This window comes from Homarus americanus, unplaced genomic scaffold (genome assembly GCF_018991925.1).
Source record: "Homarus americanus isolate GMGI-L3 unplaced genomic scaffold, GMGI_Hamer_2.0 scaffold51216, whole genome shotgun sequence".
Taxonomy (NCBI): Eukaryota; Metazoa; Arthropoda; class Malacostraca; order Decapoda; family Nephropidae; genus Homarus; species Homarus americanus.
This window is the reverse complement of record NW_024721271.1, coordinates 399,685-421,808: the sequence shown is the minus strand read 5'-3', so window position 1 is coordinate 421,808 and position 22,124 is coordinate 399,685. Positions and strand designations below refer to the sequence as shown.

At 36.0% G+C, this 22,124-nt stretch overlaps 1 protein-coding gene across 1 annotated transcript; it reads right to left on the bottom strand.

Moving 5' to 3' along the window:
• Nucleotides 1-2,250: 2,250 nt before the first annotated feature.
• On the bottom strand, nucleotides 2,251-18,188 carry LOC121861663 (programmed cell death 6-interacting protein-like). The gene is made up of 11 exons (XM_042359558.1): nucleotides 17,923-18,188; nucleotides 16,116-16,234; nucleotides 14,737-14,864; nucleotides 13,636-13,789; nucleotides 11,138-11,316; nucleotides 9,530-9,718; nucleotides 9,020-9,337; nucleotides 7,504-7,697; nucleotides 6,490-6,688; nucleotides 5,119-5,271; nucleotides 2,251-3,714 (listed from the first exon to the last, which is right to left on the bottom strand). Exons 1-11 carry the CDS (start codon nucleotides 18,132-18,134, stop codon nucleotides 2,953-2,955), a joined length of 2,607 nt encoding a protein of 868 aa, XP_042215492.1. The 5' UTR covers nucleotides 18,135-18,188; the 3' UTR covers nucleotides 2,251-2,952.
• Between the last annotated feature and the right edge of the window lie 3,936 nt (nucleotides 18,189-22,124).

Sequence of the window (22,124 nt, the reverse complement as noted above, 5' to 3'; positions counted from 1 at the left end):
TTTAAATAATTTCCAATTCTTATGACTGATCTTCAGACATTTGCAGATAATTTTGTAATAGTACAGCATTGGCTAGCTTATATTTCAACCATGTCTTCATTTTTATCATCTGCAAGATTATTAAGCTTTTTTGATGACTTCAAAGAAAATATACATTTTAACTTTTATTGCATTTCATGTAAATATATAATAATAGTAGCAAATCACAGAGTATTTTGTGATTACAATTTGAAACTAACAGTTTTTTTCAATATGTACATAATCATACAGGTCACTTAAGCACAAAAACCCAATAGTATATATACTGTATATTGAACCCCAAATTAATTATAAGAATATCATGAAACAATGAGTGTTGTGACCTTAAATTTCCCCAGCTTAGTCAACAATAACCAAGATACAACTATTCAAGACAATAAGTTTACCAGGAAAATTAAAAATTCAAAATAAAATACAGTATAAGCACAGAATAACAACCTACTGTGTTTCCATCTACAGTATAGCATAAAATGATATGCTTGCGAGAGAGCACATACAACTTCAACAAACAAATTATAGTTTTGCATTCGCAGTGTATAAACTGAGATTGAGTAAGTATTCTAACTTTACATATACAATACTGTACTAATCAATATAAATTCAATCTTTAGTTAATTGAATTGCTCTCTTCAAAGTAGGCTAGTCAACATTTACAGTAAAATCATATAGAGTAAACACTTGTTAACAACAATTTCAGTGTGTGTGTGTGTAAACTTATCAGTACTGTACATGCATACAAAATATGCACTTTGTATGCAAGAGCACTAATAAAAATATTTGTGCAGGTGTTTGTTCACATGTGTGTCTTCTTTAGTATATGTGGATACATGCAAATATGTTGGTTCTTGTGTATGTTCAAAATAATATTTCTGCAAAAGCACACACATACATTATATCATTCTTATTGACAATTCTTGGTATTTTTCTGTAACAAAAATAATTTGAGAAATGGACTGATCAATCCACTGATCTAGTATATACAAAAGCATTGCTCGAGTTAACCACATAGCTGGACAACTGTTGCAAAAGCATACATGCATGAGGCATATAGCAAGTGCCAGTATTATTCAATATATTCCAATTTCATCAACCAGTTGAGAATGGACAGAAGACAAGTATTTCCAAAATGTGAATATAAAAGATGAGAGGTGAAATCCACATGAGTAAGTCATGGCATATTCAAAATCATTAGCAAACATGCAAAAAAAATACAGGTACTTCCAAGCTTATAAAAAGGAAACAATGCAAATAAAAAATACTACACTAAGATATGCATACGTATATATACGTATATATATATACGTATATATATATATAGTATATATACGTATATATATATATAAATATATACGTATATATATATATATATATATATATATATATATATATATATATATATATATATATATATATATATATATATATATATATATATATATATATATATATATATATATATATATGCATATATATATATACTGACAACATAAATGGCTCAAACAAAAGTATCATGAAGATGCCATTCATATTCTGCACAGAAGCAAGCTGTAGAAAGAATACAAAAGTAATACTAATGAATAATAAGTAAACTGCAGACAAATCAAATATTGTAAATTCATCTTACAATGACTTGAAGGTTCACAAAATGTACAAAAAAATTCCTCTGCAACACAGTTAAGTCCTTAAAAAATAACAATGATAAAATTGAACAACTAAATACTCCTATTTCTATCCTTTGGGCCCAATTTTTACCAGTGTATCTTTACAGTAAGTTTAACTTATTTCCTTAATTCAATTTTCTTTCTGGCAGACAAAACTAATTTTCAGTGGTGTTCAAATTAAGCAACCAAAATTAACTCCGATATAATATAACATGTAGTGTTAGTGCTTCCGATCACATCACACCAGCGTTTACCTGAAGTTGCTGAGGTGAAAGTGTAGAGACAATCACAGCCATACTAGGGGTCCAGGGACTGCATCCCCAGAAAATTTGGAAATTCTAGGTTTCACTTTAGACATTCTGGCAGATTTGCCAGTCATGGTGAAAAATTGAGAAGTACAGTACTAGGATTAATTTTCTGCACTCTGAGCAGGTGAGCCAAAGCCGTGACAGTCACATTCTTCTACATTTTGATAGAAATACCATACAATAACCATACAAAACACTAATGCACAGTTTGCTAGATAAAACTATGCATCAAATTTTTTTTCTCTCCTAGTGCACAACTTTTTCAAATTAAAAGCCATTTGGGACAATATCTAATCCTTAAAGGGCAGCAGACATAGGATGTTTGAGGAAAACGTATAAAGGGCGGCAGACATCACACGATAAAGTTTTTTGCGCCATTGTTTGGGTGCGCTAGTGGCTGTGCTGTTGTCTAGTTACTATGACGACTCTGGCAGCTCATTCCAGAGCTGGAAAAATATGTAGTTACTCCCAGTTCAACTCGTGATTTCCCCAAGAAATTATTAGGGCACATTCTACATGTATTTTAACATTTTTATCTTATGCGATTTGCTCCATTATCTAATTAACAAAATATAGTGTCCTAGGCAGACAGTGCACATAAATAAACCTGCCCTTTAAGGGTTAACTGACCACTTCATATTTATATCTATTTTCAACACCCAACACATAATTCAACATGTCTGGATTCAATTGCTAATCTGGCTAATATAATTTTAAAACCACTTGAAAACAGGGATGTACTGATCAACTGCAATTTAAAAGTTAATAAATAAAAAATTTGCAATAGAATATGTTTTTATGATGGGCCTTGTCACATAGGCATTACATCTATTCTGGGATATCTTGTTTAAATCATTGTTGTTGTTGTTTTTTACTTTATCTGTGATGCTTATGTATATAAGTAAATAAAGAGAGTTTGCAATGGAAAGTGCACTCTTGTACCTTTATGGTTGAGACCATGGCTGCTGTTGCTGAGGGGGGTATGGATAGTTAGAATATGGCTGTTGTGGATATGGTGGAGCAGGATAGCCACCTGGATAACCACCTGCCTGCTGAGGCTGTTGCTGAAAATATGGGTTATATCCCTGAGGCATTGGAGTGTAGACAGGATAACTCTGGTATACATATCCTTGTGGAGCAGGCATCCCTGCAGGGTTCACTGGATATGGCAAGTTCCCAGGTTGTGGGGCACCATAAGGTGGAGGTACTCCAGCTGCTGGAGCTTGTGCAGGTGGTGCTTGTGCAGGTGGTGCTTGTGCAGGTGGTGCTTGTGCAAACGGGTTTGCACCCTGAGGCACTCCCTGGTAAGGGTTAGCAGAAGGTGGGGGAGGGCGTGGTGGAGCAACTTTCTGCATACCTTGTGCCTCTTGGTGATGAGCTGGAGGATTAGGAGCTGAGCCTACATTCTGATTTGCTAGTCCCTGGGTCAGGTCCCGCATTAACTCTTCTTTCTCAGTACGTCGGGCAAAACAGAAGTCATTAATTTTACTTTGGAAATTAACCAGCAACTGTGTTAGGTCATTATAGAATTTAGTGCCCTCAGTAAGATTGCTCTTCAACTCATTGAAATTATCGTAAGCAGCAGCCAATTTCTTCAACATTGCCTCACGTTCACCTCCAACACCAGTTGCAGCTTTGCAGAAATCAGCATGGGCCTCCTGAATGTTTTTCACTAAGCTTTCTTGGCGCTCCACACTCTCCTTCACCTGTGATTGTGGTAAAAGAGTTACCAAATGAATACCTATGATTTACAATGTTACACATGAGTAAACACTAAAGCTAACCAGAAGGGCAATAAATAAGCTCCAGCTTCAATTTCAGTCTACTCCACTGGATAGAAATAGAAAAATTTACATGAAATGATTCCTGAGAACCAAAACAGTAGTAGCCACAAAATGTGTGACGTTGAATGCCGTAACTTGGAGAAACACTTCAAGTGTGATTATACTGTGAACCAGCTACTTTTGCTGAGCATTCAGAGTCGGGCAGCACACTGTTAACAAATAATAAGCAGAATTCTATACGTGACATTGTTGCTGGGAGAAAGTCATGTCATTAGGGATTCATCATATGGTAATTTGCAAAGTATATTTTGCAAAGTTGATTTGATTAAAGAAATTATATTTTGGGGGGTATTTTAGAGTTAATCAACCATTACGATACAAATCTTTAAAAACATCAAAACAAAGTGAAGGAATCTCAGATTATACATGGCTGATTGCAATTTCTTTCCCTGCCCCCAGAAAGTAAACATGATTTTACACAATGTGACTAGTGTTATCCTAAAAGAATAAGAAACTTCAAAGTATGTATTCTCTTAATTGTTGATGCAACTCCTGATTTAGTGCATGTAAAACAAATCGTGTTTATTCTGTGCCTTTCTCTCAAATCAACTTGAAATCCCTAATGAATGAAGATATTTTTTGTAGCACCCAAACACTCTTTGCATTAAACAGCTTGATAATGTTATGCTTGATCAACCACATGGTGAATTTTGGAACTCTTTGGTAAAGTTTGATAGCTACCCTTTGTTCTAAGGGCCAATTGCAAAAACAGTCGTAGGGTGTACGACGCCATTTACGATGACCTTCTTGCCCTGATCTTGCTTCAGTTATACCACCCTTTTAAAGCTCTGGAGAGATCTCGAAGTTTCGATATTTTGAGTACAGCACTAGCTAATAATTCCCACCAGGAAACTTGTTTCGAGACTCCTCCAAAGCTTCGAAAAGTGCAGAATTCCATGTGTTAAAGGCGATATTGCTGAAAAAAGACCAGGGCAAGAAGATCATCGTAAATGGCGCCGTACACCCCATAACCGTTCTTGCAATTGGCCCTATATTATCAAAGGAAATGATGGCATAACATACAAATGCAGGTAGTATAACACTTTCTAATTTGTGCTTTGAAGTTTATTCTTTTAACTTTATAGAACCAATGTCATTACTTACTGAACAGCCCTCTACTTGATATCAGCACAATTAAAAAGAAAGTTACATTGATCTAAAGCAAACTTGGGAGGTATATCTATGACCAACCAAGGAAAATAACTGCAATTAATTATTTATCAAAGCAAACAAAGAAATACTAAAGTTGTTTGCATTTTAGCATACCTGCTTCTGTAGAGGACCAAACACACGACCCAGACTCTCAGTCGAAATTGCTGCCTCATTGATTGTTCCATCTTGAGCAAGTGCATTCAGGAAGACATCCTTCATATCTATTGTAGCACTCTTTAATTCACACTCGATGGCATCTCTTTCAGCCTAAGGGGTAGAATAACAATCAAGTTACAATAGAAGTCACAACTCGCCTTATTTTTCTATTTCTATAATACTGTACAAACTACCGTCTTGGAATGAAAAGGTGATAAAATTAAAATGGTTGAACAAGAACTGGTTATAGTAGTGTTTTGGGTCAGGCAGGGTGGGAAATTCTCTGAGTGGGTCAGTCACTCGGCTTCTAATTAGAATTTCTGTAAACCTTGAAAGTTTTCCCCGCTGTTTTACTGGGTGGCCAGAATCAAGACCAAACGGACTTAACTTTATCTCATCATTTTTAACTGATGTAACATCCACACAAACTACAATACAGTTTTGTGTTCTCTCATTTACATGCACTGCTGCTTCTTGGATGTTCATCATCATCACTTCCAATACTTCCTTTACCCAATCCTTTTATATCCTCCTTAGTCTTCCCCTCTCCCTTTGAATTATATACAGTACACTGTTACAAAACTTCTACTAACCATTCTCCTTAACACCTTTGCATCCCCATTATTTTTCCTCAAATAAAATTTTAATATTTCAAATTATTCTCTCATCAATAGCTATGTCATACTTTCCCAGGTGATAATAATACTTAATCATCTTTAAGTTTTGCATTCTAATAACCCTTTACCTTTTGCTCTCTGCCATTTCCTTGGTACTTTTCCTACCATTAAAACCCTATCTATAAATTCATCATCCATTCTATCACTTCACTTCCCATCCGTAATAGATAAACGAATGATTCCAAGGAACCTTACCATTCTTGAGTTTGCTTACAGCCAGTCTCCCCAGACCATTTATAATTTTTTACTCCTCTACACCCCAAACACAATAGCTCTGTCCTCTCATACACTACATTTAGTAGATGCTCAAAACTTTCTACCCATATCACTTTTACTAAATCTTTTTTTTTTCACTTCATATTTCCACTTGCATTCTTATCTATTAATTCTCTTGGCTTTTTCCCTTTACAAACAGACCCTTACCTTCATTCAAATGTTTCTGGTATTCATTCCAAATTCTCTTTACTTTTGATACCCCTGTACTGCATCTTTCTTTCCCTACTTGGCCAAACAACTGGCTTTTATATGCCCACCTCTTCCCTATAATAAGCACCTCCTGATATAGTGATCTTCACTTCTACACTGCCTCAAAATAAGGAGTGTCAAATTTATTAAGCGTTCTTCAAAGGTATTTAAATATTAAGGTACTAACTTTAAGGGTTTCAACATCTTCCATGAGCTGCTTTAGTCTCTGGACAGCAGGGTTGCTGCCATTGGTACTAGCTCCAGCAGAAGGCAAGGCAGCACCCACATTTTCTGGGCCAGCAGACAGAAGCTCCATGCCTTCCTTATGCCCATCATACTTTTCACGGATGGTACTGTCAGCTTCAACAGCAGTGTCTATAACCTTCCTATAAAATATACGGGATATCACAATTAAAAATGGTTTAAAAAATATGCTCACAGGTGTAGCAAAGAAAAGATGGGATGTGAACAAGTGTCCTCATGAGTAAGCTCCAGGTTGGAGTCAAGTTTTTCTGCCATTTGTGTGAACAAGTTTAGAATATTAAAAAAGGATGATTTCCTCATTTGCGGTGTTGTTCTTGGGGTAAAAAATGTGATCTAGCAGACAAAACCTAAATCTTTACAAAATACAGTTTCATGATACAGGCACAGGTCAACAAAAAAATTGTCGCGACGCATTCCATATTTTTCATTCCGGAACAGAGGATGAAGTGTTTAGAAAATGCAGGTAGGCCAACCCAACACATACCATGAGTGGCCGACGTATTTGCTTATTTCCAGTTCCAACGAACCACGAGTGGGGGGGGGGACAATTTTTATTTAGACTACCTATATCAAGTCATAACTACTGAGTAGCTTAATATGGACAAATGCTGCTGGATGATAATAAAGTAATAATAATAATAATATTAACGACTGGTCTTTTGCTTCACAAAAGCCCCAGTTCTTCTAACATAATTCTTCATTGAGCTACCAAGCAGTTGTATATAACTACTGTAAATATCGACACAAACTACACTTTTACTTTTCAAAAGAAACTATTGTATCAAAAAGAAATGAAATACCTGTATACACAAAAACTATTCCAACACCACGTTCATTAATATTTCTTTTATTTTAGTCATGTACTGTATTTTCATAAAAAAAAAAGATCAATCAAAACAAAATCATCAAATTACTTCACAAATGACATGCTTGTTACCTGTACTTCTGTGCATTAGTTTGGAATGTGGTAGTGAGTTTTTCAGAGGGTATTCGCGTCCACCGTTCTCCGAACTGGGTGCGCAGCTGGTTGTCTGACTCTCTCTCTTCATTCAGCTGTCTTTCACATTCTTCAAGGAGTTCTCTATTACGAACCAAGAGGTCAGGCAACTCTGTGATCATTTTGTTTAGCGCCTGGAAACAAAATAATCCATTCAAAATGTTTGTTACATTTACTTGACAAACTTAAGTGTCTAAAGGCAGTCTTCAATACATGACAGGGATGGATTCTAGAGGTGCAGAAAGCAAATTTTAATACTGTTTAGTGAGAAATGTTCCCTTAAACCATATTATATATGGAGGATGCATTCTTGGGGCTTGGGGATGATCTTCAGACACCTTCCACAATAAAACTAACCAAACTAAATAACATGTACAAGGTATAATAAATCATTACAGAAAATCACTAAACTCCCCATAAATACAGAAAAAAAAAGTATATTTAGATTACATGGGGTTGATTTTAATGCATTTGTGCCAGAAACTTCTCAAGAGGTTCTCACAGACACTAGCACAGAACACAACTGTGGGTTGGACATGGGTTTAGCGTCCAGGTGTATCTCCTCTCTAACTATCCACAACCAAAACCAATGACTAACAGACATAGGGATGCTCCCGGACGACTATGTCACCACCTCCGCATCTTCTGATATGAAAATGGGAGGGGTAATATCACATCGCTGAGGTTTTCGGTTGTATAACTAACCCCCAGATAAGAATTATCAATAACAGAAGTCACTTGATAAGGACATGATCCTCATCTGACACCCTGTACAGCCTAGTTTACAGTTATTTTATACAGCTTATATGAAGTCAGAAACACTTCTGTTTCAATCTCTAGTGGAGAATCCCCAGCATGCATTGCAATTTACTTTTCTTGGTTCCTCTTATAATACTGTACTATATATCAACTTTCCACTACTCCCTACTAAATACGGACTTCTACCAAGTAAAACTGAAGCCATTAACAGGTGGCTGATATTTCACCAGAGACCAAACCTTTTCAGCAGAAATTGGCTGTAAAAGTGCCGATATAATCCATCCGCCTTACTCATTAACATGATTCAACAGCAAAACAAAACCTCCAAGTAGCAATTTCCAAAGTTCAGTTTCAGGGGAAATTGACGACACAATCCACTAACATATTCCTCAAATGATGTTTTGTATTACTGTGTATGTGTGTAAATTTATTCAAGTAATATGCATAAGCACATATACTTATAAATAGGTCTTTATGTACAAAAATAGCAAGCAAATAGCAAGCAATCTGGAAGTACATTCATCAATGTATAGGGTGCATTACACCAAATTTTTCATTTTCCATGTATGCAACTACACCTATCAATTATAGTGATTATGAGAACATGCAAAAAGTAGAGATCAAATACACATACAAATTAAATTTGATTATACAGTAGTTTCAAAAATTATTTAATGTAAATATCAAGAAGACATACCTCACACCCTCCAGCATTAACTACACTAGTTGACTTCTCCCACAAGGATTGAGGAACCTTCTCTCCCCCAACATCTTCAATAGCAGCAGGCAAGTTAAGTGAGGCGAGGATTGAGTTCAGCAACTGTGTACTCTCTCGGAGTTTTCCAATTTCCGTGGTCACTATTTCCTCTTTGCGAGTGTCATAACTTACAATAGCTTGTTGAACCCCAACGGGTACTAAGGTTTCAAAGAGATCTGTGAAGTTGGAGCAGAACTTTTCTGGTATTGCAGTTGGCTTAGCAACCGGGGCTTTGCCAATTCCTGGCAATGATTTTATCTGAAACAAAGAAACACCAAAAGTATTTAGTAGAAAGTTAGAAAAAAAGCAAGTGAACTAGTTATGTCAAGTTTTATTTGAAATATGATAAACTGTACTCAAAAAAATTATCAGGGTACCATAAGTATTAAAGATAGCAATGGATTGTATGACTTGGCAAAAATTTGCATTTCTTATGTAACTATGACTCACATCTGGGATCCTCTCGTGGTATATGAAGTCATTATCCTTCACAGCTTCTTCAAGAGCACGCTGAGCTCGACCAAGGTGGTCTTCGAAGAATGAAATCTCTCCTGAGCGTGTCTGTGCACCCTTAAACAACTCAACAGTATGTCTCAAGCGGGCAATCTCCTCACCAACAGCCTTATTGCTATTGCACACCTGGAGAAAAATATTAAAGTCTACATTCCACGAAGATTCCAAAGTGCAAAAAGAGCCATATATCTTCCATCAAATCCCTAACAAATTCTGGGCAGTCATTCAGCAGTGTAATACAAATGGCGACTGCTTCACTCATGAGCATTTAGAAAATTCAACAATTCAAATCTGAAAACTTTAACTCCTGTAATGTCTCAGTATATTTAGGTGTATATTCAACAATGACTAATTTTGAACTTACTTCTACATTGATCACTCAGCATATTAGGTAGAATGCAGATACTGTACTTAGTTTGTACAGTATATGTAAATAAAAATTACCTGAATCTGTTTAAAGGTTCTAAAGTTAACAATACAGTACTGAAAATAAAGACCACCTTTTCCTAAAGATTGTACAATATATTTTGGCTATTTTTACACACTAAAAACAGGGCACTCATAAAACTTCTCAAAGCTTCAGTTTCTTTCAGTAGTGAACTAAAAAAAAATCACTGCAATAACTATTAGTTAAGCAAAAATAAGTGTCACCTTAAAATAATATGAGTAAGCAATCGTAACATTCTTAGTAAATATACATTACAGGTATAGCCTCAATTCCAGGACCCTTGGAATCAACACCAAACCAGCTTCAAGGATTTTGCTGTTTCCTGAGTCCTATTTCATGTGTTACCCTAGACCAGGGGTCACCAAACTTTTTTCACAGTGGGCCGGATAACTGAAAGAATGACGAGCGCGGGCCGCATAATCATTCTGTTCAATACTTGCAAGCCAGAACGAAAGCTCTGGTAACGTCAGAGCGTAGGCGGAGCTACCACGAGCCGGGGAAGGACTTGGGATCCGGCCCGCGGGCCGTAGTTTGGTGACCCCTGCCCTAGACCTACCAACAGACTATGTCAAGTTTGTTACCACACACACAAATTCAGTTGACTTTTGTTTTACCTCTTAAAGGACACAATAAAGAAAATGTCATTGTACGCAAACTTCAAATAAAAAAATATATTTGTCTTTTTATACATCGAGAGTTGCCTAGGTAGGCCTACAAGGTATACTGTATACCATATCTTGAGTTTGTTCATGTCCGACTCCTAACAACAACTCATATGTCCAGACATTTGCAAAAAGTAAGAATTTATAATTATACACTTATTAACTGATTGAATATACAGCCTAATAGCTTACTTTCAATTTCATTTACTTGTGTTAATATTAATATTGTGTTCAAATAGCTTTTGCAATTAATATTGGTCAAATTAAACCAAAGATTCAAGTAACTTATGTTAGATGCTGCCCGGTGTCATTGGGATCCAACACTGTGACACAAACTCTCTTTCTTTTACATATGTTTGGACACAGGTGTCAGAAATAAACAACCCAAGATAAATACATATATGACGTAACACATGGCTAAAACAATACACTTACCCTACTCTGATGATACTCTGCAAGGGCATGATATCCTGCTTGTTTGCCAGCCACACGTGATATCCACTCACGGTCCCAAAGACTTTTTAGGGTCTCTCTCTGTAAGTGTTTCAGAGCATCTCCATACATATCATCACACTGAGAGCAGAGTTTTGCCACCACAGCATCCTTCATTCGGTCTGGGGGAAAAATATATCTAGTTCCTGTCAAAGTTCAGTTCCAATATTCACAGAAATTTTCTTCAACATACAGTGAACGAATAAAAGTACGTACAGTGGGGTATACTATAACGAATGGATTCTACTACGAATATTACTTTAATGAACGGTTTTACCTATAAAATTGAGAATGCTATAACGAACGAAACTCCTACGATTGTTTTTTTTTACTAATTTATTGTTTTTTGTTATTACAAGTATTAATGATATTCTTTATTTCAGGGGTTTAGATGCATATTTATGCACATTTTTACAATTTTATATTATATTTTTCAGTGTTAAGTGGTTGTATTTTGGGGCCTGGAACGGATTAATCCTATATCGAACGAATGCTATAACGAACAAGGTTCTAGAACCAATTAGATTTGTCATAGCAAATATTAACCCTTTCATGACAAATTTGTTGGAATTCAAGGCCAAAGCCTTGAGAATAATAATACAAAAAAAAAAAATACTGTACTATAATAAAAGATCACAAAAAGTTGCAGTGTGGCTTCTATCATTCATATACCCTTATGTTTTAATACTTTCTAAACCCTGTAATTCTCCATTCTCCATCACTGTACCCTGTTCAGGATCATAAGCTTTCAAAAAAAGAAAGGTCTAAAGTTGTTTCTTAAAGGCCTCCATAGAAATCAGCAGCTTCATGGATGCAGGCAACCCATTGAACAACCTGGGTGTTGTACTGTATAGGAATAGGATCGAGCAACAAAAGAACATTCCCATACTGCTTTAGGCTCCTCAAAGCATAAAGGATCATCACTACTATGCAAAATTAATTCGGAATGTGTAGTCAGTGGAATTAGTAGGTTGGCCAAATACTTAGGTTCACCAAATCGTAGTGTCTTAAAGTCAGTTAAACTTTATCCTAGCTTTAATTGTAAGCCAATGTAATTCAATCAAGAATGGGGTAGTGGGAGTCCTTGGTGGGAGAGCAAAAATAAGTCTAGCAGCCGTGTTCAGCACCGTTTGAACTTTCTTCGGTTGGTAATTAGGTAGGCAGGCCCATAAAATGGTTACAATATTTCAACATATCCAATTTTTAGCATCTATGCAAATGAATGACTGCCAAGTCAGACTCCTCTCCTAGTTCACGTTATTAACTTATCATTTACAATATCTTCAAAGATCAATTCACTGTCAACTGCCAATCTCAGCAATAATGAAAGCACATAAATGGCAAGGAAAAGTGCAAGTGGGTCCCATTGCTATGACTGCTTATTAAGGACAGTGTGGATACAGCACACTGTACAGTATACCAAGCCTTTCATACACAAGGAGGCAGCATGGCCAATACTACTCTCAACCACATTCACTCCCCCAAGTAGTAAACTTAGGTACCCATTTACAGCTGGGTGAATTGGGAGCGACCGGGAATCAAACCACCAAAGCCCGGAAAAGGAAGCGAGTGCTGTAACCACTCAACCAGTGAGCTCCTCTATAAATAGCAATAAGGAAAGCATAAAAAATTTAAAATACTACAGGTTAGTGTACACACTGCATCACATTCTCAGGATCACCAGCTGGCTGGCTTGGCCTCAACGCTCGCCATAGCAACGCAGTCCAGCAAAGACTTTGCCTCACTCGCACACGAAGAAATGTTTATTGCCTTTATGTTTTTGACCTTATAATTATTTATCTCTAACTGTTTTTTGCACATTCTGTATGTAGGATTGTGTGTACATGTAACTGTGTAAAAAGAATATGAAGAAAGTTTATGTATATAAACCTGAGATTATGAGTTGAAAAATAACCATAATAAAGCTCATAGCTTGGCCTGGTAGGGAGAGAGCTAGAGCGATGTGGATATAATGATGAGTCAACTTGGCAATAATGCCACCAGCAATATACACAGATGCAAATGGAAAGAATATCATCTGTATCCATCATTTGCATCAGGTATTTGTAGATTTAAAGTGGCATATATGGCAAATGAGTTCGGTTCTTTGGAGCAACATAAAGAATCATGGTGTATGGTAGACCAGCCCAGGTTAAAGGACATTACTGGTAAGAACAGCCTACCACGAGTATGTACCATGTAGTTATCATTCACTATAAATGACTCACAAAAATGCATGGATATTATTATATATCCAGCACTTATGATTACCTACTGTATTCCAGTATATGCTGTATTTACCAAAAAACTTCCCTGTAAAATAGGAGAGTGTCTTATAGGCTGGCAAAGACTACTGACCTGAGTGTTTATGTATAAGCAACATACTGTATATGAATACTGAAAACTCACCTCTGTATTTCACCAACTAAATCAATCATTACCTTTGATAGCTTTGACAGTGATGACTTCCTGAGCTTGAGCCACACATAGATCAGCCAGCGTAGAAAGAGTATCTGGCTGAAGATCTGGAGTTGGTTCTTGTTGCACAGCTGAATGAACAATGCCCTTCAAATGGGTGAAAATTCCAGCAGCACTCTGAAAATTCATAACTTTGTGTGTAATAAAGTTTCAAATTTGAGATCTGTATCAACAGAATCTTTACATAATTCACTAAATGCTTTTTATCATTACCACCATTTTATGACCATTTTCCATGCTTGTCGGAGTCAGCTGTTACTACCTGATGGTAACTCTCCAAGCTCAAGTCTCTTGCAGTTTCTTTCATTAGATTCTTATCTCGCAACTTCTACCTAAATTATTCTTTGCCTATTTCTAACTCTCCTCTTTCACATTCAAACTAAATCATCTGTTGAGTCAATGGGTCTTCTCCATTCTCTCCACATACCTAATTCATTTAAGACTTCCTTCAGGCATACACCTCACCAATATATTACCCTAAATACACAGCTGCCTTAGCCCTGAAAAGAATTTGAAAAATAAAAAACCTCAAGAGCTGTGTCTCAGCTAGCCTGCTATAATCAGCTGTTTTGTTAATGGCCCATGTCATTAATTTGTATTTTCTTAACATATTTGTTCTTTGCCTTTATTTCCTTTGAAAAATTTGTAACAATCCATTCCAACTTTAGATGTTTTGATTCCTGGTTACAGCAAGGGTAACCCACAGTTCCGTACATAAATAAAAACATGAATCAATAAAATCTTCAATACTCACTGAATTTTCTACATATAAAAATATTTATATTTGTTTAGTCTTGCAGCAATATTGTAAATATCTCCTTTGGGAGTTACCGAATAATTTTTCCTGTAAAGCATAACCAAAAATTATCCCCCAGGAATGATGAGAAAACGTAAGTATATACAGTATGCAGTAATGATTAATGTTTCATCTAACATGTTTTCTAGGAACACATCCATGATGAAATATGAGGAAGTACTGAAAATTTATTTAAAGCTATTCAGCATTTATCTCTAGTTTGTAAAAGAAATTATAAAAATGTAAATACTGTAAATAAACAACAAACCTGAAAAAGCTTAGCTGCCAATTTGAGGGCCTCATCAGAGTCAGAGCTCTGTGCTGCCGCTACCTGACTCTGGAGAGCAGCAATGTTGTACAGAACACATACTTTCTCATACAGCAGAGATGCCACAGCTATAAAAAAATATATTGTACATGTTAAAAACCACAAAATACTTAATTACTGGGTATTTTTCAGAATATTACACCAATACTGTACCTTATACAGTGACCCCTCGTTTAACGAACACCTCGGTTAACGTAATTTCGATTAACGAACTGCCTTCCATAAGGATCTTCAATTCGGTTAACGAAAAAAAATTTGGTTAACGAAGTTCTTACGAACCGACCTCAACATGTTTTCGCTTGCACTGACCGGGCAACCAGCTTTAGTATCAGTCCGCCAATACATTAATCGGTTCTAGGGCTTAAATTCCTTACTATTTTAGTAAATATCAAGAAGTTTATACTATTCAATAATTTTAAAAGTTTAATATTCAATTTTTTAGTCATTTTAACAATTATTGAACATAATTGAAGGTAAAGTGACTAGTTTAATGCGCGGCATCCAGCCTCTTAACACAGCAAACAGGAGTTAGTCTCTCTCTGTTTTCACTGGAGGTAACATCTTGCTTGAGACTCTCTTCAACTAAACGCTTTTTTTCTGTGTTTCCAAGCAAATTATTGGTCATTTTGAAATATATTTTACATATTGACAATATATAATGCAGTGCAGTGTTGATTTAAAGAAAATAATCTTGAATTACACCAAGAGAGCTAAAATTTTATGGGTGAAATGGCGCCATGGGGTGACTTCTCTTCCACCCCAATGCCTTCTCTTCCTTCTCCTCCACCCCCATTCTAAATCCCATCATCATCATCATCATCCAGGAGCCTTCTACATACACACCTCAAAGTAAGTGAACTTTTCTACCATTTTTGTTGAATTTAGGAAATATTCGGTGAGCTGGAACCAATTACCCAAAAACCCATTGAAACAATGGTTTCGGTTAACTAACTTTTCGGTTCACGAACGACCTTCTGGAACGGATTGAGTTCGTTAATGGAGGGGTCACTGTACTGTAAAGTATACTGTACTGCAAAATTGGAACTGGACTAAATCATACTGGTGTACAATACTGTATTTCTATCACCAATTCCTTAAAAATTAAAAAAATATATATACTTATAAGTACAAAGTGCTTTCACTTTAACTATAATACTGTATTTGCAAAAAAGCAACCTTCCTTTAACTATAATATACTGTACCAAGTGATTTTGTGCATTATGGTAAATATGATATGAAACAAAACTAAAAAGAGCACAGTATAAATCAAACAACACAAGAAATGTACATACTGTACAACACTCAAACCATTAACATACTTAAACTGATGCGACCCCCAAAAATAGAGCCTCTGTCAAAAGCATCCTTCCACTTGAATGGTATCTGGATCTCTGCCGCAGGAATCTTGGACTCCAGAGCAACAATTTGGTCATAGTACCTACAGTGGTTGAATTAAAATACATTTAATAATCTAAAAAAAAAAAAAAATAATAATTTTAAAGTAGAATAATGCTAAAATACTATACTGTATATCACATCCTTATCACCACACACACATCAATATATCAACACAGATAATACCCGGTATATCAATAATGAAACTCCTTCTATAACAATGGACTGTGCACAGATAGGTATGTTTACTTCTGTTGACTGTCCGACTAATTACCCAAATGTAGCCGCAATTAAGTCAAATAATGGTCCTACATGAATAAATCGGACTGCCAATCACTTCTCGACTAGTATTTGGTGTCACAAAGTAAAAAAAAAAATTGGAAAACGTAATTTAATCTGAGTTAATAGATCGCGTGTATGTACCGAGGGAGTGAGTAATTACCCAAATGTAGTCGCAATGAAGTCAAACGATGGTCCTACAAGCGTAAATCGGGCTGTGAATCACTTCTCGATTATGATTTGGTGTCATAAAGTCACAAAACATTGGTAAACTTAATTTAATCTGAGTTGTGTTAGGTTAGGTTAGGTACATGCACTCGATCTATTAACTCAGATTAAATTACGTTTTCCAATTTTTTTTTTACTTTGTGACACCAAATACTAGTTGAGAAGTGATTGGCAGTCCGATTTATTCTTGTAGGACCATCATTTGACTTCATTGCGGCTACATTTGGGTACATTTGGGTAATTAGTCGGACCCTCTGTTGATATGGATCTTACTACCACACAGTTATTAACACTTGAATCAGATATTTTCATTATACAGTAACTTCATTTGATAATTATTTTCTCATACTGTAACTGTTGCATATCAAAACACAGGGAAATGACCTTGAGTGAGTGTGTAATATGGGGGGGGGTGCAACAAATAATAGGTCAAAGTTTACTACACGACAATATTCATCTTCAATATATCATAGTCTTACTGTCCCTTGGTCAAAATACACAAATTACAACCATGAATACACAGACCTATAAATGCTGAAGTAACTGTTTACATTACGTTGCCACTCCACCCTCTAACAATGACGACATAATAAAGGAATGCAAGGAAACACTTCTATAAAACAGATACTGTACCATTATTATTATTATTATTATAGAATTCAAACCTAACCTAAGCTGGAGATGTTGTCAGGAATGGGTGGAGCAAGTGACATTATGATATACAGTACACATGGTGAGATGTATATAGAGAAATAAACATAAGTACCTAATTAAATACATTAATAAATTAAAAAAATATATAACTGAAAACCCAAGACATTATTAATTTTGGCATGAGCATAAAGAGCTGGAAATATACTCACATTACATTGATTCTACAGACATAACTGCACTACCCTGTAAGACCATCAAAATGCTTTGTCTAAAGGGTGCATATAAACTGAACCAATGCCGACGTTTTGTTGATGGAATAACAGTTAAAGTATTAAAAACCTAATTCTCTGGAGCGACAAAGAAGTGTAGGCAAACATCATCCTGCAAACTAAAATCAGCCTTTAAATAAGGTATCACTTCATGGCCTGATCGAGCTGCCATAGTTTACTGCTATCTTCTTGGGTTTAATAACGTCTACCTACACGCTTCACTTAATTAATTATTGACAATGAATATTCAAAACTAAAGTAACCAAATTTTAAAATAATAACCCAGGATTCATGACTTTACCTGTACAGTGTCTCCAGTGATGATTCATGGTAGTCTAACGTCCTGCACACCGCTAATGTCCTCAGCTTCGCCAAGTCATTTATGGGACCTATATAACTTTCCTGCTCTGCCGTCTGGTAGCGTGATGTTATTAGATTTTTCAGCGGCTTCAAAATATCAATGTCAGACGCCCTCTTGAGCGGTACGCCAAAAGTCTCAGCCGCCATCGTCATCCTGGGAGGTGTGTGATAAAGGCTGGTCACTCAGTCTTCATAGGAGCGTGACGTCACTGCCTAAACAACTGAAGGTAGACTCGCTCTTACTTCAACACTGTTAATTGGTACTTCAAGTACCAATATCTGATTTACTATATTTAATGACAACTACATTTTGTTTCTATAATTAATAATTTTAACGTAAAATAATGGTCATAATTTTGTTTAGATAAATCAATATCGTTCGCGATGTATGTGATGCTAGCAACCGAGCCTCAGTGTTGGGACAAACATGTGTCATTTCCGTATGACTTTTTCCAACAAATTGATATTGGCTGTGATGACCACCTGATGATGACGCATACGGACATTAGCGAAGGCACGTGTGGTGTGTGTATATATATATATATATATATATATATATATATATATATATATATATAATGTACTGTATATGATCATTTTACTTAAAGTGTATATTTCTTGCATTAACTCTTCCTCTTAAATATTCAGCTATTCATGATAACGAATCTTACCATTGCATGATATCCTGCTGTACTGTAGATAAGGGCCCGCACCTTTTATACACTTGTCGGCCACTTAATGGTGCAAGTAATCAGAGATCGGCTGCAGGTGTACTAAGTCACCATAAGTCAGAGCTGCGTTCCACAAAATTGAATGTACAGTAAAATCAGAACTATACTTTATTGTCATAAAGTTGTTATAAACAACACCGATATTTAAGACTAAATATAGCTTTCATTTTCAGCATTGAAATAATAGCACTAGCCACTAACCTAGTTAAATATTTTGCAAAGAAATTAGGGAAAAAACTTTTAGCAAAACAAAATATGGAAATAAGAAACTGTCTTCGAGCAGTACAAAATAACGGTATTATAACGGATTCACTCCCTAAATACAAGCATACAGGGGAAAATGCTTTATAAAATAGTAGTACTGTACAGTATATCCTGCAGTACACAGTACAGTAACCCCCCTCCAAAATATATATATATACTGTATATATATATATATATATATATATATATATATATATATATATATATATATATATATATATATATATATATATATATATATCGGGTAAAATAAGTTTGCTTTTTGCAAAGGAAAATAAGAGCTTCAATTCCAAATACAAATACACAGAACAATACCAAAACTAATGTGAGGGTTGAGCCTGGAGGTGATTTACAATTTCAGAAAGTTGGTTCAAAGTGTGTCACAGCTCACAAGTTCTGTGGTGTGACTGCTTGTGAACTAGATGTTGGTTCACACTCAGGATTGGTTGGAGAAAGGAAACTCACAATGCGCTCTCTGTATATATATATTGTATTGGATGTACAATGCAGCTTGGTGCTGGGAAGCTGCTGCGAGGTTAGGAGCTTGCTGGTTCGGGAGCGTGGAGTCGAGAGAGCTGGTTGGCGAGGAGCTTGCTCGGAGGTGTTGCGTGCTGCTGGACTCAGGTAGAAGAAGGGAGGTCACAGCGAGGTTGAGAGCTTATATAGCAGAGGTAGTGCATGCCCAGTATTTGCCAACAGTGTGTGACAGAGACGTGACCAATCACCCGGGAGGCTAGCGAGCCGATCCTTTGGTGAAGAATATAAATGAAAAGAGACGTGACCGATAGCCCAAGCGGCTAACAAGCCGATCAGTGGCGAAGAGGATAAAAGTGGCTTGATGGCTGACCTGCGTTTTGTCAGACGTTGCTAGTAGCCGACCTTAGACCACGAGGCATTGGCTGGGTAACCCGAAAAGGGATCGGCTAGTCAGCGACAAACGGCAGTTGTAGTTGTAGGAGAAATTTCCACCACAAGCTTACAACGGTAAATGTTCTTCACATAGGTAAACACACCGAATGTCTGCTCACAGCAGTATGTTGATTTCCCTGCTTTTGATTTTCACCCAAAAATATAAGGAATAATGTCTTACCGGCCACTAGCCCAAAATTTAGACATCACTCAGAACAGAAAAGGAAGGGGATTGTGGACTCCTGGTGTTGAACAAAGTACTGTATAAAGCTAGGATTCCGTTCATGCTGTAGCGCCCAAAATAGATCATATTGAAATGTACACGGTTGTTTCCATTGGCACGGTTGCGTTATAGGCAGCCTTAGCGTTTAACTTTTACAGTACATTTCAATCGGCCCCTGTAACGATTGAAAACGCAACCGCTTGGAAACGGAAAAGGGAATACGGCGAATACCACACTGTGACGTCACCAGTTCCTGTTTCATACACATGCTCTCCTCATCCAGATATCAGATGTTCTTGCCAAAGCTAAAAAAAAATCACAAATATGTAAGGGGAAATGTGACTACAAACAATTTAATTTTATACAGCATTTATCAACAATGTTCTTAGAAACTTAGCAACTGTTTCATCAGTTCACTCAGTATATATATCCCAACAAAAGTACCTATTTTTGTAATGCATTTATATAATACATTTAGAAACCTAGCAAGTGTTATTTAATGAGGTAATTAAGTATGCATCAATCTCTATGTATCACTTTATTAGATCCATTTTTGACACGTTCTTAAATGAAGGTTCATGGTCTCAATAAAAGGCTTCTTTGGAATACAAATTTTGTCACTTATTATTTATCTTTGGGCAAATGACTTGTGTGTTCCTGCAGTGTTTCACCAAATCCTCCTCAACCAAGGCAAGAACATGTAAGAATTGTTGTCTACTCAGACGAAAATATTCTTGGAATTTTTCTTCATCCAAGCTTAGCTCTTTTACCAAAGTATTGAAGGCTCCAAATTTGGACAGATTCAGTAGCATTTTATGTACCCTCCATCTAAGTTTCCTTGACCGCTTTCCCTTTGCATCACGCATGATCTTACACAAAACCAGGATAATTAATAACAAATCATCCTGTTCATATACTGTAAATTGCGTCATAGCCATCTTTCCTGTCCTGTTTCCGCTGTGTAAGACAGATTATGCAATTGCAAATGGAAACGTGGGTGTCCGTTTTCCAAGGCAATGTAACACAAACGCATACAATATATGGAATCCTAGCTGCATATGAACAGAAGCAGCAGCCCAGAAGTTATGTTGCAGTCTGTATGAGATGTTGATTGTCCTTCTCTCCAAGTCTGTACTGCTTTGCCTCAATGGAACGATATCTTCGGTCTCAGAGCCGACAACGGTCGCAGATATTGACTATGAGGCAACAGTCACTGAATGCTGCATAGATCTGCAGCTCAACTAACTCAACACAGCTAGGATAGCTACTTATGTATTAGGATATTTAATTTTAAGGTAATGAAATGGTGGAGGTGTGGCTATAAGGTGAATATGGAGGCCATTAAAAAAAAATATATATATATATAGTTAGTAGTAGTAGTGTGTGTGAGCAATACACAGTACAGGGTGACATTCGTTACATATTTTGCAGGGTGCTTATGTAGCCACCTGTAACATATGCAAGACAGTATGTACCTGAAATAAAATTACCGGGTACAGTATCACAAATACTCTTTCCTTGTATATTGTCTTGACTTTCACACCAATGAAAAAATACAGCATATTTTAACTTTTATTTGGCTACAAAATTACATAATAAAGGCAGCAAATTTCTAATTTTATACATCTTCCTTTGTTGATGCTAGTGAATAAATTTCTAAATCTCACTATAAGCATACACTCTACTGCTAAAATATAATCATCAGAAAACAGATAAAAAGGAGTTACTTCCCTAATTAAAATAAATTATTTTAACAAGTAACTCAATGAGCCAAGGTACATTTAACTAATACTGAACATATCAAAGTTATCAGGTAAAGGCTACAAGTCCATAATGCTCATCATCGACTTCAAAATATGTAACATAATTTTGCCTTAAAATATGAAAGGCTCAGATATTCAAATTTCTAAGATATTTTGACAAACAAACAGATTTCAAAATATCAAGGATGGAATAAGTGAATTAAAGCCTGGATCGAGTAAAAAATGACGGACAAAATGCAGAAATACCAAATTA